The sequence below is a fragment of the Quercus lobata genome, chromosome 1 (assembly GCF_001633185.2).
Source record: "Quercus lobata isolate SW786 chromosome 1, ValleyOak3.0 Primary Assembly, whole genome shotgun sequence".
Lineage (NCBI taxonomy): Eukaryota > Viridiplantae > Streptophyta > Magnoliopsida > Fagales > Fagaceae > Quercus > Quercus lobata.
Genome location: NC_044904.1, coordinates 21,865,613 through 21,885,201, shown reverse-complemented (window position 1 = coordinate 21,885,201; position 19,589 = coordinate 21,865,613). Strand labels below are relative to the sequence as shown.

At 35.5% G+C, this 19,589-nt stretch overlaps 1 protein-coding gene across 2 annotated transcripts; it reads right to left on the bottom strand.

The window, feature by feature from the left end:
• Positions 1-3,375: 3,375 nt before the first annotated feature.
• Positions 3,376-15,088, bottom strand: LOC115983358 (protein ENHANCED DISEASE RESISTANCE 2-like). 2 transcript variants are annotated; one of them, XM_031106001.1, is made up of 21 exons: positions 14,581-15,088; positions 13,206-13,280; positions 12,850-12,903; positions 12,676-12,741; positions 12,534-12,595; positions 12,274-12,404; positions 12,153-12,199; positions 11,979-12,076; positions 11,229-11,324; positions 11,056-11,120; positions 10,891-10,962; positions 10,636-10,782; positions 10,227-10,534; positions 7,894-7,957; positions 7,587-7,762; positions 6,284-6,385; positions 6,096-6,146; positions 5,869-6,012; positions 4,972-5,067; positions 4,298-4,399; positions 3,376-3,731 (listed from the first exon to the last, which is right to left on the bottom strand). In XM_031106001.1, the coding sequence occupies exons 1-21, from the start codon at positions 14,731-14,733 to the stop codon at positions 3,639-3,641; spliced, it is 2,202 nt and encodes a 733-aa protein (XP_030961861.1). In that variant the 5' UTR covers positions 14,734-15,088; the 3' UTR covers positions 3,376-3,638. The 2 variants fall into 2 exon arrangements, with proteins under 2 accessions (XP_030961861.1, XP_030961868.1); XM_031106008.1 differs by lacking the exon at positions 11,229-11,324.
• Between the last annotated feature and the right edge of the window lie 4,501 nt (positions 15,089-19,589).

The window sequence follows — 19,589 nt, the reverse complement described above, 5'->3', positions numbered from 1 at the left end:
GCCCCGCGTAGCGGGGTGCCTAGTTTTCTACTGCTTTGCAGCTCGTTGGACATCCTCCTCTCGAGTGGGACGAGATTTGCTCGCATCTGCCACCCCCTTACCCTTCTGTTCTCTGCACTTTTCTTACTCGGCAGCGCTGGGCGGCGCTGGTTGCGGAGATGATCGAGGAGGGTGGCGAGGAACTGGAGGGGGAGACCCGGTTGGAAGAGATGAAACCTGGGATGATATTGTTTGGGTAGGTGCAGACTTTCCTTGTTGACCTTCCATCAGCTCCATCAAGCTTTTCTGGGGTTTCCTTTGTACCCCCATCTCATCAGAACTTTCCTCGGGGCTTGTGGGCTGATCGAAAATCTCGAAATCGCCCGTGGATTCAGATACTGTTACAACGGTTTCCTTGTTTTTTCCCCTTTTCCTTCTCCTATTGGTTCCCTTTTTCTTGAGGGAAGGTGAGGGTGAAGAAGGCTCCGCCGAGACGCTGGCCACGAAAAGAGGCTCTGTGAGAGGTATGTGTTTGGGAAGTGGAATACCCTCTGGAACAATGAACCCTTCGTAGGCAACACTGATACGGCGAAGCCGAGGATCGCGTGCCCTAATCACGCACTTCGGCGCCTGAAAGCCAAAAGAAAGGGGGGTATAGCCAAGAATTAAATGTGCTGCCCGTAGCTGACCATCAGTCTCGTTCACGTATATTTCAGCTTTCAATAACCTGTCTAGGCTCGCTTTATTGACTAATCTGAGATTGGGCTTCGTGTAGCGTTTATCTGCAAAACCGTTAATTTTAAAGTTAAAATTGTAAGACACGAAAATAATAAAGATAAGTAAAATGTGTTCACGAGCTAAGTAGCATAGGTCTATAACTTCGCACCCACCTGGTGTTCCCTCTACTGTCGGGCAAGGTAGACCATCATGCCATTCCCTAGAAAAAATAAGGAAATCCTCTTTTAGGTACTTATTTGAAGTAGGGAGGCACTGAATTAGCCTTACTTCAGGATATCTCGACTTGAGATAATAGTCCTGGTCAGCTAGGCGGTGAAGGCTGTACACCCAATTCACGTCGTGATGGGATAGATTTAGATCCATTCTCTGATTCAGAGCGTCTACACTCTCCAGGACCCTAAACATATTGGGAGCACATTGGGTGGGGGATAGCCTAAAGAAATTGAGGTAACCCCTAGTGATACTACCCATGGGGATGGTCATCCCGCCTTCAATAAAGGCGATCATGGGGATAACCACTTCCCCAGTTTGCCTAGCATCAACCCACTCCCCTTGGGCTGCGTACCTCATCCCTACCGTTGGTGGGATATTGTACTTAGAGCGGAAGTTTCTAATACCCTCCTCGGAGTCAACGAGACACCGAAAGGGATTCCTCTGTTTCCCCATTTTTCTAAAGAGACTTAGTAGAAAAGACTTTTTGGCTTTGAACAAAAATGGTAAAAGCTTCAAGAGGACTTACAGGTTCAAAGGAGGGACCTTGGACAACGCACGATTATTTGTAGTCGCCAGGAGAACAGCGAAGACTGGAAGAAGGCAGATTCAATGTATAAGCTCTGGAACTACGTAACCATTAAGGGTAAAGTGCAGGTTCAATTGGGGAGCGTCTTTATAGTCATGCGAAGATTGTGAGCGGTGAAGTTCCCGCTCACAAAACAAGAGAAGTCCCCTACCGTTTGATTTGGATCTCACCGTCGAACGTGGGAGACAAGGGAGTTGTCAGAATTTAATGCTGCCAAAAGCGGGGTGCTGAAGCGTCAGGGGCATGCCCCAAAATGCGCACAGGTGCAGGCTTATGACGTCAAAATCCACCTTTTCTCCCGAGGATTCGAAAAGTAGGATTTTGAGGGGCTATTGTGGGGATCGTTCGATTAATGGGCCCATAGGGTTCAGAATTGTTGGGCCAGTAGCCCATCCGAGGCCGTATACCCGTCCGAGGACACCATGCTCCTCGGCAGTACGCGTCCGAGGACGATCGCGTTCGAGGACAATCAGGACGTGGTCTCACTGCGATCAGATCTCAGAATTAGGTCATTGTAAAGGATAAAGTAGTCGACTAAAGATGAAAGAGATAAGACAAACAAATATCTGAAACTACAGCTGCCTCCGCATTAATGACCTCTCAACTAACTCTCTGACCGCATTAATGTGGAGGTGATACCTGAACAGTAGGGAAGCAGCCTTACAGCTGCCCATAGGAAGTTCCAGGAGGTGCCAGATGGGACAGAAAGAAATCCTCCGGACACAACCTACACGTGTGCGGCGAGAATGGAGCGCAAAGGGGAGTATATAAACTAAAAGAAGAACATGAAGAGAAAGATCGGGACAAAAAAAGAAAAGAGAAGAACAGACGGAAACAAAAAAAAAGAAGAAAGTAAGAGAAGAAAGAGAGAGAGTTACACTAGTCACTAAAGAAAAACATTCATTATACCAACTTCAAACCTTGAACGGGTTTGAGAGTAAATCTTTGGAGGAGATACCACAGTTAACCTAGTTCTTTACATCCATGCTCTACAAATCATATTGTCTGGGCCTTTTACGTGCGAACCTAATACTGTTTAGGTTCGTCACAAAATAGTGTCCTTACAATATATATATATATATATATATATAGATATATATTTAACTGAAGATGACCGAAAGCATTTAATTGAATAAATTTAAAACGTGATTTTCAGGTAAATTTTCAATAAGAGATTTGGAGTTCAATCTCCACTTATACCAAAAACCGATTGATATCTTGGTCTTTTTCCATACCATTGAAGGGAGAAATAACACAAAGTGCAATTACAAAAGTGCAGAAGGAATGTGCCATGGACTGGATGGACAGTACCAGGCTTGCAGACTATTGTTTCATGAACCAGAATGGTCTGCATTGTGATGTTTTTTGGATTCCTCGTGTAATTGTAAAAGACATTTGGTCTGTAGCTAAAGTGGCAACACACTTGCCACTGCACTCTTGCTATTGTTTTCCAGTTGGTTATGCACTTTTGTGATTGATATCTTGGTCTGATAATAAAAAACTATTATTAGGAAATTTTAAAAAGCACATTTAGTTGAAAAACACGTCAGACACAGCAACATGTACCGCCTTGGGTCTGAAACTATCAAGGATGATTCATTCTTACCCAGTATGTCATTCAGTCAACTTGTGCCTTTTACCCTTATTTCAAATCTGTGCATGCTATTTTTTTTTAATTAGATACTTTCATTATTAAAAACAATGAATTTATCGTTACAATTAGTTTGCAAGTGCTTGGTATAGCACAGCAATTTTCATTTCAACAAGTTTATTGCTCAAAGACATATAGAATAACTATATATATTTTATAAGTAATAAAGAATTTAAATGTAGCCAAGCGAGAAAAAAAATAAAAAATAAATAAAAACCAGGACAATATGCTTGATCTAAACAAATCATATATCTAAATCAAAGAATAAGCACCAACAAGAAATTGCATCTTTTTGCAAAGGTTGATTATCAACGTTAATGATATTTACATCACAACAACCTGGTGCCAAATTCATTTCTATTGAATATAAGAATGACTGCAATTTTGCAGAACCAAACATCCTGAATTTCCCATTATCTACTCTATAACCCCCAACATTTGGTTGGGTTTTGAGGAAGTATTAGGAACTAATTATGGTTTCACTAATACTGCTTTGGAGGCATCAAGATGGTTAAAACGGCAGGTTCCTAGAAGATACTCTGGGAGCTCCTCTGGTGTATTCGCCTGTGCATAACAAATTGACATTTAGGCTTTGTAATGAAAAAATGTGATCGTCAAGAAAGGCAATCGCTAAAGAAGCATAATATTTTTATAGTAAAGCTTTCATTTCTAACTTCTTCTTTTTATTGGGTGTTGAGGTTTACCCATATGGTAGAGAGATATCAGTTTCTTCAAACTGAATCATGACTTAAAAATGCAAGGAATTGTGGAATCAGCAGAAATTATGTTCAATAGTATGCAAATTTTCTGCTTTGCAAGATTTTTTTTTTTTTTTTTGAAATCGCTTTGCAAGATTTGAATCTAAGATCTAACATCTCCCCTGCTTGAGATATCCTTGGAACGAAGTGAGATGAGGAGATTTGAATCTAAGATCTAACCTCCCTCCGCTCAAGGTATCCTTGGAAAGAAGTGAGACAAGGGGAGAGAAGGGAAAGAATGAGTATGTTCCATTGATCCCTTCCCCACTTCTATTCTATTTCCCTATCCAAACTAGGGGGAAATATAAAGTAAATAAATAAATGTTATACCCAATGCACAAAACTCTCACTTAAAAAATAAAAAAGTATTACCTCTATCAAGAATGCCAACTCCATAACGAGATTGTTAAGGTATCCGAGAACAAGACCAGACACACCCCTTGCAACTGTTGAAGACCCAACATTGACCCCAAGCTGCATTGATTGTCATTTAGCAGAATTAGCTAATGTGATAAATAACCACCCACATGACATACAATTTTATTTTCAATGTCAGGATGCATATCCGTGACTTTGGCACAGTCCTTTCTACTTGAGTCTCTACTCTGTTCTGTTACCAAATCTTAATTCATCATACCAAGGCACAGAGGAGTGTGTATAACCACCCACATGACATGACATACAATTTTATTTTCAATATCAGGTTGCATATCCCTGACTTTGGCAGAGTCCTTTTACTTGTGTCTCTACTCTGTTCTGTTACCAGATCTTAATTTATCATACCAAGGCACAGATGAGTGTGTCTAAACTCTCTGAATAGCAGGGAAACCTTTCCAACAGATGTTGGGAGGCACCTATGCCAATCCAATGAGTACAAAAGTAATCGAATTTGGGCTACAGGAGGACGAAGCCTGAGTTGTGTGTGCGTGCGTGCATGTGTTTGAGTGTGTGTACATGCGTGTGCAAACACGCGCTCGCATTTTACAAAAGGACAAAGCCCAGACTACACAACACAAATAAAGGAACAACAGTTCTTGTAAACTTACCTCCAAATAGTTCTTCCCGTGGAAATAATTAATTTCAAGGGCTTGGCCAAGAAGGCATGCTTTCTTTCCTACACTCTGCTTAACTATCCATGAACCCTGAGAAAAGAAAATGCGAACCCACATAAACCATACACTATACACTGATGATAAATGATGTTCATGGAGCATTGTATAGGTAACAAGGTCACTTCAGGTCCAAGAAGGGAAAAAAAGGAAGTGCATATAATACATTTTGCAGATTGCAGGAGCTATTTTGGTTATACGAGTCAACCCAATACACACACATACATATATATCAACATTAAAACAAATAGAACATCTGTATGCATGAGCCTTATGGGGAAAAAATGAGGCAAATGCCAGAATCTCAGATCTCAGATCATATGGGAAACTTAAACTGTTAAAAACAGAGATCTCAGGAGACATATCTGGGAATTGAGAGGGTCTATGTATTTCAACAAATAAAGCAATACTTTGAACTTAAAAGATATGAAGATGCATGTACAAACGAGGAAAAAAAATATAGTTTTAACTTTTTGCCCTTGGTTTCTACTTAAGCAGCAATCAAGCCAATGATTAAAGCACAAAGCTAAAAAAATAAAATGTTTCAATTTAGCAGAGAAAAAAAAACTTTTCCAAGAGAAAGGGCCAAAGGTCACAGGTGCGGGGAGAGAATGATAAAACATAAAATGAATTCATAATCATCCATGAATATGTGGAGAAGCACCAATGAGAAATACACACTGACTTGTTTAGCTCAATGAAGTAAAAAAAAAAAAAGTTTATCTGCTTTTATGTATCCTTGAATGAAAAAAAGGGGAATAAGACTACTGTTATGCTCTGTGATATTGTTGTTTCTAATCCCACAGGACCATGACAAACATTTTAGGTACTAACCTTAGATATATATGGTATGAGTTTAAACCTTGAATTTCTATATGCATCATCTCCATTGACAAAACGCTCTAGCAAGGGTGCATTTGCCATAGGAGTATTCATCATATAATATATAGCAAGGTTATATGCTGTTGAGCCTGGGATCTGGTCACAGAAAATAATCTGATTAATGTTAATCCACAAGATAAAAACGAGTAATATAGATATAGACAAAAGCTTGAATTGACCTGCATGTTTACAATGAAGAAGAACTCTGGCCCACCCTGTGCTGCATATTTCTGCACCACAGATCTTGTAAAGTTTATTTGCAATCACAAAGATCATCGTGAAAATGCAATGAGTGCAATTAATTAAACATGTGATCAAGGGCTACGAATTGAAACTATGAAGAAATAATAACAAACTAAATATCAACCTGAACAATACTTCCAGGACGGCCTGCAAGATCATCTTCTCGCTTGTCAGATTTCAGCCAATCTGCAGCAACCATTTGCATCAAGGTGCTCTTTGCCTTAACCTAGAAAGTAAACAACAAATGAATAGAGAACTTAAATAAGAATCACCAATTGAGACTATAATGCCACCTATTTTGGAGTTTTATTATTTGGACAAGTAAGATGTTTAAGAGGAACAAACTAAAACAATTTTAATGGAGTGCACAGGATTAAGAACTCTACAGAAACTAAATCTCATGGTTTAAATACTGTCGCTATTAGTGGTTATGAGGCATTTTTTTTAGGGTGTGTTTGGTTGAGGGTGAAATAAGAAGGAAAGAACAAAAATGAGAGAAAATAGGAAAGAAAATTTGGGGGGGGGGGGGTGGAGGTGTGATTGTTTGGAAGTGAAAAGGAGGAGAGAAAATGGTGGGGCCCGGCAGTTTTCTCTCCGGGCCCAAAAATCAATCTCCTCAAATTGGGGAGAAAACACGGAAGAAAATGGGGAGCCAGAGGTTTGGACGAAATTGCCCAGCACATTCAAATTTTTATTAACGTTGATTTGTCTTTTTCCTCTTTGCTTTTTCATCTTTTCAGATCTTACCATTCATTTTTAATTTTTTAATTTTTTTTAATGTGCTCATCCTTTGCTGTTTTTGTCTTTTTTGATATTATCATTTTTTCATTTTTTTCTCAACAGTTTTTTTTTTTTTTTTGATTTTTTGAGAGGGTTGTTGAACTTCTTGTGCTTTTTTTTTTTTGGCTGCATGATGTGTTCATTCATACATAATTTTCTAATAAAAATATAATGTGTTATTTTTTGTTTTATCTAATAGAGACATAATAGTAAATTTATATGAACTCTACTTTCTATCCTCTTATATTTCTTCTCAACCAAACAAAAAAGTTTTCTATTCCTCCACTTTTCCATCTCCCCAACCAAACACTTCTAATAGAAAACTAAAATTTTTTCTAGCCTCTCACTTTTCCATCTCCTCACCAATTTTCTATCATCCTACTTTTCCACCCCTCCAACCAAACGAACCTTAAAGTATGAATTTTATTACTATAGAAATTATAACATTCCATTAGCATAAACCAGTTTTCATCACAGAGCATATGCAGTTTAGCATTCCAAAATCATGCAATTCTATGCATGATTGCAAACCAATTTGTTATCCTTTAATTGGTGAGCATGGCAAACATCTTACTGAACATACAAGCAAAACTGTTTTCTAGACACTGTGTTCAGCTTCATTATTACTAAAATTTTGTTATGCATACCTTCTTATGGTCTTCCAGATAATTCTCTCCACGAATTAGGAAAGACGAAGGATCCGCTTGTGTCCAACTGCAAGCTAATGTACAAGTTGGATCTTTTGGAAGGGTTGTCCCATAGCAGCATGGGATACAGTCTTCCCTTGCCATCTCTTGTAAGTCCACATAGCCCCTTTTTTGAACTGCAGCACATAATCTCCAGCCATCATCAAATAATACAAAAAAGAAAATTCCTAAAACTGCTAGAGGAGAAAAGATATGCAAATGAATTCATATGCTAAATTGTACATACTGATCACCAAATCTTGAATACCTGCAAGATCATGCAATCTTTTCACAAGACCAGCAGCAGTGGATAATTTTGGTTGACGTGTATCCTGTAACTCTCAATGCCAAAGGAACCAAGTGAGAAAGCCAAAACACCAATTCATGCAAAGTTTAAACTCATTTCTAAAAGCAGAGTACCAAATACAAATATAAGAGTAACTACTACCAAAAATCAAAGGCCTAAATGAATGAGAATCTCTGAATAGAGATTTATGTGCACAAGAAGAAATGGGGCAAATCAAAGTAGCGAAAAATGATATCCACATACGACAACAACAAGGCCTTAGTCCTAAAATTTTGAGGTCAATTATGCATCCTCAACAAAGAAGTTAGGGTTGGTCACATGTATTCTTTTCTTGCATTCTATTCTATTTGAAGTCATACTCTTTGTTACTTAATTGGTATGTCCTTTTTATTACATCTACTAATGTTATTTTTGGTCTTCCTCTACCATTTTTCGTTCCCTCAACTTGGATCAACTCACGCTTTCTTTCCAGTGTATTAATCGCCCTCCTCTCCTTTGAACATGACCAAACCATTTCAAGCAACTCTCCCTCATCTTTTCATCAATATAGCTACCCCTATCTTTAAGCAGATGTCATCATTTTGAATCTTGTCTTTTCATGTATTTCCACTTAGACATCTCAACAATCGCATTTTAGCTATACTCAGAAACAGTTTTCTTCTTAACAACCTAACATTTGGTACAATAGAACATAGCTAGTCATATAGTAGTCTTATAAAAGTTTACCTTTTAACTTAATAAGTATTCTACGATCACACAATACTCCTATATGCTTCTTCACTTCATCCACCGTGCTCTTATTCTATGATTCATATCCTCTTCAATCTCTCCATCTTTATAAATTATCGATCCAAGATATCAAAAGCTTAGCATCTCTTGACCATGAAGAATTAATACCCACATGCTAGCCTAAATTAGAACTGAAGATAAATATGAAGTTATGGTGGTAAGAATGCTTATAATTAAGATTCAATTACCAACACAAAATGCTCAATGATATAAATCTATGCATGTACATTTACATAGTTATATACATATGAAAATAAAAATAGCAGCAAAAACCACTCAATTACCAATAATCCTTTACTACAATGTCAACCATGTTTTGTGAACACCTAGAAGGTATACAAAAGTTAAAAGACAATGAAGTCAGCCTACTGTATGTTTAGACTTTAGACTAATAGGCTCTTTGAGAGCATCCACAGCAGTGGTGCTATTTTTTTAGCCATTTGGCATCACAAAAAGCTACTTTATTTATTTTACATACTCATTTTACAAAACATCCAGCATCAATGGATCTATTTTAGCTTTCAACACAATAAAATAATATAAACATCACAATAAAATAATATATCTACTACATTATTTTATTAATTTATTTCTTTCTCTCTATCTCAATGTCGTGCCTCTCCACTCTCCACTCTCACTTCTCACTTCTCTCCCTTCATTTCCCAGCAAGTCTTGTTGCCAAAAAATAGTGTGAACGCATAGAGAGGCTTGGTGGTGGAGTTTCAAGCTGTAAGCTTGTTTGCTTTAGGCTTTGAACACCAAGAGAGGTTCCAAATCTGGGTTTTTCGAAGCTTGGGAGAAAAGGAAATGGAGGATGAGAAGCAAAAAAGTGAAAGGTAGAAGAACATACAGACTTGGGTTCGCCATTGTTGTCTGCAAGTTCAGAGTGAGAGAGCTTGTAAAATAGTAAAATAATAAAAAGTAGTGCGAACGCACCAATAATTTTTTTTTTTTTTACCTTTCAGCTACAGTGCACAGCCAAAAATAGCTATGCACTGTAGCTGTGGAGCCAAAAAATATAGTTTTGGCTCCACTATTGCAGGGTACATTTAGATATTTAGTGGTGCTAAAAATAGCTATATAGCTATTTAGCACCAATATTATTAGTGCTCTGAGAAAGGCATTTGTGCCTTCTGTGGCTTCTTCCCATGATCTCACCACTGACTCAAACACATAATTTCAACATCATCCAAAACACAAAGTTATACAGAGACACACATGATCCCTAAGAAGAAGTAACCATTGCAGAAGGAACTTCTCTCTTAAGCCTAGGTTCACATATTACAAATTTAAATCACTATGCCTTCTGAAAAACAGGTATGCTAGTGCTTCTATCACTTTCACCTAACACTTAACCAAAACTCAAGAGCATCATCAGAATGAGCATTATTCAAACACAAGTTACACTAGAAGATTTCATCATAACAGAAGGCCCCAGCTCTAAATTCCCTTTACTAGTTACATAAGCAACAAGAACAACGTTGAAACAAATTGTATGGTTGTACCTGGGAGTAGGTATCAGGGCCAAAATCAGGAGACCAGCTATTTTCAGATTGATCATAATCTAATGGTTCTGGTACATCAAAAAATTCATCAGCAACATCATTCAAGCTAACTAGGCTTGCATGTTCGGAAGGTGTTTTCTCCATTTCTTCAGCTTTATTTTCCCTGGTCTTCCCATCCCCCCTCGGTGTATGAAATTCAACCATGCTATCCCCTTCAATCTGATTCAACCTAATGTTTCTTGTCAACTCTCCTGATGATAAATCAAGGGTATAATTTCCGAGTTTTGCTTTAAACATCTCTCGTAATGCTGCATATAGAAAGGGGGAAAAATCGATAAGAATCAAATTATCTGAAACAACCATAGATACATAATATACATGAAAAATTCCATCTACAGTTGAAAGCTACCGGCGATTCTCCCAAGCATACAGATGGTAATAGATCGGGCTGAAGAAGGTCGTAGATAAGATTTCCAGAATTTCCAATCAACAGCAGTCATGTGCTTTACAACTGATTGTGTTCCTTGGTTCACAGGTGATATAACATATCCTCCACCTGTAGAGAGTGCAGACTGTGAACTCCATATATTGAGATACCATATGACAAAATAAAATCAATGAGGAGTAAGAATGTTGTTCAATCTAATTTTTAAGCATACATTACTTTTAAGGCAGGCACGGACATAGCCCTTCTGAGGTGGACACTTCTTGTGAAACACAGAATGGTAGAGAATAACTGTGACAGGATAAATCACAGGAAGTCATCTTCTCATTCATATTGAAATGTTGATAATACTATATTCACATATTCGCTCCAAAATATTATTACCGTATGTTCCACCATCTTCCCTTCTCCAATAACGTCTTAGTAACAGATCTCTTCGCTTCATTCCCCTGCATGGAATGATATGTCAATGACAGAGATTACTGCCAAAAAAATATAAGGGACTCTTAAACTACTGGCTAAAAACACATCATTAACATCAAAGGTAATGATCTAACCAAGGTAACCAATCGCTACATAACTGCTTGTGAATAATATCAGTATGACCATCAAGGTGCTCAACCACACTGCCCTTGTAGAAACAGAAGTCCCATCTACAAGCAAATTTGTAACAAACAAGCTTGATAAATGATATGTTGAATTAAAGATAACTACATAATACTAATGGTAATTGAATGCATAACAATGGGAAACTATAAAATCATTTATGAAAAGGGCACCTGACAGTCAGATTTTAGATCTATTCATCTTCAATTGCAATTGGATAGCAGGCTTCCCAAAACAAATGTGTCACTTCTGTGACTGAAAGTTAGTGTGGTAGGAATAATCTAGGTTAATCAGAGTTTTAGATAGTTTAGGGATTGTGTTGGAGGATTGACATTATATGTCTCTAATTTATATAATCTGCAGAGTATGAGCTCTCACTAATGGCCTTTGCAGTAGGAATGGTCACTAACCACATGATTTTCTATTCCTCTATTGTCTTTTCTTGTTTTGGCAACCATGACTATTACAAAAGTTTTAATAAAATAAATGTTTTTTTTTGGAGGGGGGAGGGGTGTTTGAGCAAGAAATAAAGGATCCATAAAGTAATGGTACTCAAAAGCTTGACAGTGCTATATATCCTAAGATCAAATTTCTTCAAGCATATGGGTTTTTGCTTTAATATTGAATTGAAGCCATGGATAATATGAATTTTAAAGAAATATGAAGCTTCAACATAAGAAGAGATGGGATATTCCACTTACTCTGATCTTAAGGGACCAAGAGACATAAGTGTCTGGAAAATGGCTTCTGAAGGTCCATCAACCACACCCACAGCCATTATAGCAGGATGATCATCCCACTGCGGACAAAAGGAACATGTTTAACAACAAAAATGTCTTTTTTAACCAATGAGTGGCGAATAGAAGCCTACCGACCTTCACACGGGAATCCCTATCTTTAGCTTCTTTAAATAGCCGGAGACCTGAAAAAATACCCAAGATCATAAACATGCAACTGCAGCTAATTACAACAGCAAATTGTAAATTTTATTCTTACCATTCTGACAACCAATTATTGTCCAAGGTGAAGGAGCAATAACATCCGAAGTCACAGGATCTGTTTGCGTGGATGAACAAAGAGTCCAGTCAATGGAACTAGAGTGGTTTACCCATCTAGAACCACTGAATCTGCATCCATGAAAGAATTTCTAAGTACCAAAAAATTGATTAATTACAAGATTAGATGGACAGGACTGAACAAGAGCAAGAAGTTATGCTTTTTTTAACAAGAAATCTGGGATAAAAGAGTTATTATACCTGAAGGGAAGCCATCTGCTCTTGGAACAACCCACAAGATTATCTTCCTCATCAGGACCACCCTATATAAATGCAGTCTTTAGTCTCTTATCTTAAGCATAATTTTCCTACAAAAGATTTGAAAAATTGAGCAATTTAAAACCTTTAAAGCTGCTTCCTGAAAGAAATGAATCCACCTTGCTGCTTCTTCAGGACTGCTTGCTCCCAACTATAATATTTAGAATCATAACTTAAGCATGAAAATTATATTTAAAAACCACCATTTTTTTTTTACAAAACAGTTAACATACTTTCTAGTGATAATTAATTACCAGACCTTAAGTTGATCATTGTCATTTGAAGTATTATAAAGCGTGAATATGAAGAGTACCTGCAAGCCAAAGGTGATGCAATTACAAACAAATCACAGCCACAAGCTAATCAGAAATTATAATCTAAAAGATATAGGGTCATATTAACGGATGCCCTTAGGGCATTGTTAATAGACCATTTTAGGAAAGTTTTAATACCACTTTTATGGGAAATATAAAAAATTGTCAAAAGTTAGTTATTTTTTCCTTTTCCCATAAAAAATTTCAAAAAATAGTTCCTAAACCAATACCGTTAGGGCATTTGTTAACTTTTCCCAAAGATATATCACCAAAAAGCAAAAACACTACATAACATTCATACTTTTCTATGAATGCTCTCCCTTCCGTTGTCCATGACCCGAATGCAGGAATCTATAATAGTACTTCTAACAGGATCCTGAGAGAAAAACAAAATAAAGGCTTTTACATTTAGTTCTTCTACAAGATAACATTGTAAAGAATGTCAACCAAACAGAAAGGGAAGACATAGATACGATAACATTCCCATTTGAAGATGTAGACAAGCCAAACTATAACTAAAGGATCCCAATTCAGTTTTGCATGCACATTCTAGTTATCCTGATTTTTGAACTACATAAGCAAAGACAAATATTTATCATATTTCATTTTCCTGACAGCAAGATGTACACCGAATAACAATAGTGGGAAAAAAAATTGGAATGTTAAAAAGTTAAAAAAGAAAAAATTGATAGGGAGAGTTTTTAGCCAACAATCTGCACAGATTTGTACAAGTAGAATTCAAACAGCCAAATTTAGTAGAGCATATTTAAAATCAGTGAGCCCTTCACTTCGAAAGGATGTTAGTGAGAAAGGCACACAATGGGGAAAAAAGGGCAAAATCCAGTGACAGAGGTAGCACGTGTATGTTCTACCACGCATAAACAATTGGCTTGGGTAATTGAAATAATTTCTTAAAGGCTTGTTTTCTTCTTCTTCCTTTTTCTTTTTTTGAGGGAAAAAATGAACCCTTTTTCCCTATAGAAAATTTTAAAAGAAAAAAAAAAAACCAAATTCCAAAGACTGGGATATCATCATCAAGCTTCATGGAATAATATCCAATTATGCAAGTGAAGATTTAAGGGCATAAAAAAATCCACAATAAATTTTACAATTGGAGCCAGAGTGAAATTAGTGTTTTAATCCTCTACCACTTCAACCAAGCTAAACTTAAGCCCATTGCGCCCAAATAGTGCAACAAAAAAGTTTATGATATAACAAAACATATTCAAAATCAAGTTTATGCTAATGTAATTGTTACTAAAATTTAAATGGAAGTAGCATACTCCACTTGAAGTAAAGTAGGAAAAAAAAAGTGCATATATCACCATAAGTATACCCATATAATGAAAGAACCTAAGTAACTCTTCATTATAAGTGAGTGAGTGTGTGTTATAAAATCCACTTCTCTCAAATACTAATAGATTAATTAACAAAATTCAATCAAAATAGATAATCTCTAATTCATTGCATATGCTATACACTCAATCTATATTATATTATGCTTTATCCATCATCAACCAGCATTCAAATAAAGCAATTTCCAACACCTAAAACTCACAAAACAAAGCACATAATACACTCAAACATTAAACCCAGCAAGCAGCAAAAAGAAAAAAAAAAATGGAAATTTTAAGAGAAAAAAAAAAAAAAAAAAAAGGTTCAGTGCATGGATGGACCTGATTGTTGGAAATGGGAACAGATTTGAAGCTTTTGAGATGGTGATCTTCGAGAATGAAGTAGCGTTTGCGAGAGTACTGTAATCCAATCCGATTGGAGCGTATGAGATATAGCCACCCTTCCATTTTTTCTTCACTTTCTGACGTACCCATCTCACTAAAACACTCGAAAAAACTCAAACCCAATTCTTCGTTTTCAACAACAAACAAAACCCACTTCTTCAATTTTCCCAATATTATTATTTTCTTTTTTGTTATTGTTATTTGTTACAAATTCAAATCCATGCAAGATGATTGAGAAGCCAAGAACAAAAACAGAGAGAAATAGAGATTGTGAGGAGGTGACCCTCTGAGTCTGAGTCTGAACGATACAAAGCCACGGCTATTATAGGCGTTGTTCAGAGAATCATTGGGTGTGGCACCTCTTTGGAATTGCAGGTACAATTCTATCTCTCTTGCTTTCTCTCTCCTCTTTCCCTCCCTCTGTTCCTCTCTTGTAAAGCAACTGAAAATTGTTTGTACTTTGTATATATGAGACAAGAAAGTGTGCCAGGTAAACAAATACTATATCAATTTACTTTTTTGCCCCTATCTTCTCAACCAATTTGGGTTGTGGAAATTAATTTAGGTCCGTATCGAGAGAGTGTTTTTATGACATTTGTTAATAAATCATTTTAAAAAACTTTTAACATCACTTACATGTTTAATGCTTCCTAAAACTGTCAAAAAAATCAGTTACTTTTTTTTTTTTTTTTCATAAAAAGTTTCTAAAAATGTTACCTAAACCAATGCCTTAATCTTAGGGGTACAATCATTAACTTTTCTTATTAATTTAATCAACTTTTTTTTTTGGCATCTTACTTGGAGACAAAACCTTTTTGTGGGTCTTCTTTAACTTTAAAAAAAATAAATAAATAAAAAAAAACTTTTTGGGGTCTAAATTGGTTTGAAATTGACCATGGTGATTCACATGTATTTATGAGTTTGGAATAAATTTAATTAATTTTTGCTGATTGTTTATACTGAAAATGAGTAAAAAGGTTTTAAAAGTTGCACAAAAACAAAATAAACTACATGTTAAATGAAAAAGTTGATGACAATCAGAGTAAATGGAAAAAGAACCAAAACAGAATCTTGTAATTCAATTGATTCTTTCTGATCTTTTTAATAGAGAGATCAAATACCCCCAAGTATCAAATTATTATTAAAAAAATGAGAAATGTTAACAGATGCCTTAAGGGCAATGATTTAGGAATTATTTTTAGAAATATTTTTATGAAAAAATGATAAAACAATTAATTTTTCTGAATATTTTTAATATTTTTCATGAAAGTGGTGTTAAAACTTACCTAATATGATTTATTAACAAATGCCCTTAAGGCATCCATTAACATTTCCCTATTAACAATTGCTTTAAGAGCAACCATTAACATGACAAATATATAAATAGCATTAGTAGTTACTAATTAGCCTCTATTAATGGATGTCCTTAAGGCAATTGTTAACAAATCATTTTAAAAAAGTTTTAACACAACTTTTATGGAAAATAGAAAAAACTATCAAAACATTAATTACATTTTTTTTTCTTTTCTCATAAAATTTTTCCTAAAATGATTCATTATTAAATATCCTTAGGGCATCCGTTAACATTTCTCTATTAACAATTGCCTTAAAAACAAATGTTAACAGGACCTACTAGTAGTTTCTAATTAGCCTTGAATTTTTTAACCAAAATTTAAGAAGTAATTAAGTATTGAGCCCACCACCGCACACGCTTAGTGCGATGGTCATTTCACAAGTATAAATGCTTGTTGGGCGTGGGGGGAAAGAGGCGGGATTCAAATCTCCAGGAGGGAGTTTCACACACATATACACTTAGATTAGGTTAGAGTAGAATTTCTATTTTGTATCATAAAAAAATAAAAAAAAAACTAAGTATGGAGCCCAATGATTGAATGATAAATTTAGAAATTATTTTAAGAAACATTTTATTGAGAGAATGATAAAATAATAAATATTGTTAACAGTTTTTTATATTTCTCATAGAAATGGTGTCAAAATTTTCTTTTTATGATTTATTAATAATTGTTTTTAAGGTCATTTGTTAACATGACCGCTCATAGAAAAAGACAAAAATAAATAGTACCGGTAGTTACTAATTAGCCTTGACTTTTTGGACCAAAATTTAAGCAGTTAAGTTTGGAGCCAAATGATGCTAACGCTGAGCTGAATACTTATTATTATTAGATGGGAACAAGCAACACAAACACAATGAGTAGATGCACCTGTTATATTTATGAGTTAAAGAAGACTAAAAGATAACGGATAAGGGTTATGTTAACGAGTGTCTTTAGGGTATTCATTAACAATTCATTTTAAGAAAGTTTTGACATCACTTTTATGAGAAATGAAAAAAGTTGTCAAAATATTAATTATTTTTTTTCTTTCCTCATAAAAACTTTCTTTAACTGGATTGTTAATGATTGTCCTAAATGCACTCGTTAGCATTTTTAATGAATAATTCAAAGAAAAAGATAAAAATAAAATAAAACATTACTGGTAGTTGCTAGTTAGCCTTGAATTTATGGACCAAAATTTAAGCAATAATTAAGATTGGAGCCCAATGATACTTAATGCTGAGCTAAATATTTATTACTAGATGGAAAAACACAAAGTGAGCAGATGGAGCAGTAGATGCATCTGTTGTATTTATGGGTGAAGAGTGCCGACTGGCGACTAAAAGATGATGGATAATTCGTTTTGTTGTCAGGTTATCAATGACCCTAAAAGCACAAATTAAAAGTTCAATAAATGCTCAGTTATGATATTTAATTCACATTAAAATATATATATATATATATATATATATATATATATACATGTTAATAATTTATGGATCATGTTAACGAGTACCCTTAGGACACTGGTTAAGAATTCAGTTAAAGAAAATTTTTATGGGAAAAAAAAACAATTAATATTTTGATAACTTTTTTCATTTCCCAAAAAAGTGATGTTAAAACATTTTTTAATTAGATTCTTAACCAGTGTCCTAAGGACACTCATTAGTATTGCCCATAATTTATTGGCTTACATGCTCAAATTCATTATTGTTGTGTGCTCTCTTTTTTGGATATGTGTATATGATTTAATTTTATTTTTTGAAAAACATATATAATAATAAAGTATTAAATGCATTTTAACTACCACTTTTAGAGCATTCATTAACAAAATCCTCCAATTTTTATGAAAAAATATTTTTAACCATATGATTTACAGATGAAATAAATGAAATCACATAGTTTCAAAAGCAATAAATTAAATCAAGAGTCTTATAGTTATAGCTCAACTTACTCATGTTTCTAACCGAGACATTGTTACCTTTCCAAACCTTATTATTATGGGTTTGAGGCATTTGTTAATGGGTCATTTTAAAAAAGTTTTGATACTACTCTTATAGAAAATATAAATATTTGTCAAAATTTTTTTTTCTTTTCCTGTAAAAAATTTATAAAAATATTTCTTAAATCAATGTCTTTAGGAGTTAGGATATCTGTTAAATTTTTCCTATTATTATTATTATTATTATTTTTTAAAATCCAAAGTTCTTCCAATCTTATTATTTAATTTGTTACTTTTCAATGTACATGATTAATTTATTACACCTTTATTTATTTTGAGGATCTATTACATCTTTAATACATGGGAATCAAATGTATATAGGAAAGGATGATGGTTATTATCCCATAATGATAATCATACAATATAAATAAAAAAAAAGAATTTAGTCATAATATGCTGTGATGAATTGTTATGTAAAGAGTGTTAATCCTTATTAAAACACACAAACACAAAAGTAGTATATAGAGTGTAAGGACTTGATTTGTGACGAACCGTAGCGGTGTTGGGCTCGTACGTAACAAGGCCCAAACAATATCATTTGTAGAGCGTGGGTTTGAAAGGCTAGGCCTTGGTCACCAGGTGGTGGGTTTTTCGTGGTGTTCGTGCGTGATTAAGTTTTCTTCACCCCTGGAATCGTTCTCCTGGAGGTGGACTGGGAGGCTCTGGTTTTTGGCCATTTTTCCCAGCCTCCTCTCTAGGTTACTTATTTTTCCTTTTATACTAGCCTGCGTTCACTGTCCTTCGTCCACGTATAGGGTCAACTTTTCCAAGATTGATACTTGTCCCATCAGTCCATACTCAAAGTCGTTGGGGGTGGTTGTAAAAGCCAAAGAATGCGGCTCTGTCAGGTGCAGAGTATTGAATGGCAGTAAAGGCAGCTTTCCTTAGATATTTTTAGATTTTCTTTCAAGCTTAGTTCTATACCGTTTTTGCCCCTCTTTCCGGTGGGACTTTGAGTCTGCCGAGGACTGAACTGTCCTCGGCTGTATCCCTAGGTTATCTTGTGTTTTATATTACCGAGCTTGGGTCATAGCCCTCCTCGGCTTGGGCTTTTGGACTCCTCACGGGTAAATGGGCCTGGCCCATAAATTATTTGGGCTCCACAATAGCCCCTCAAAACCCGACTGTCCAACCTCCCGGTTGGAAAGGGGGGTTTTGGTAATGCCGAGCCTTTATTATGGCTCCTTTAATTCGACCTTTCATTAATGCTGGCGGTTTTACATCTGTTTCAAGAAATGTACTGATCCACGAAGCGTCTTTTGATTTTACTCCTGACGCTGATTTTACTCCTAACGCGTTCTCGCTGTTTGATTATTCAAAACGCGCTTTTTATGACTTCCCTTTACAAGACTCATTTACATTCGACGGTTCATCTGATGAGGTGGGGAAGTAGAACAGACACATCTTTGTTTTCAGATTCTTTTTGGAAACCTGAACGAATTTAATACCTTCCGTTTCGCCCTTCCTATAAGAAGACAAATAGGAGGCTATCGCTTTCGTACAGAGACCTTTTTATTTTTCTGAGATCTGAAACTCTTAGCCTCCCTTAGTGTTTACTTAACCCTGTAGTTATACACTAAGTCATGATACGTTCACCATAACGAGTGATG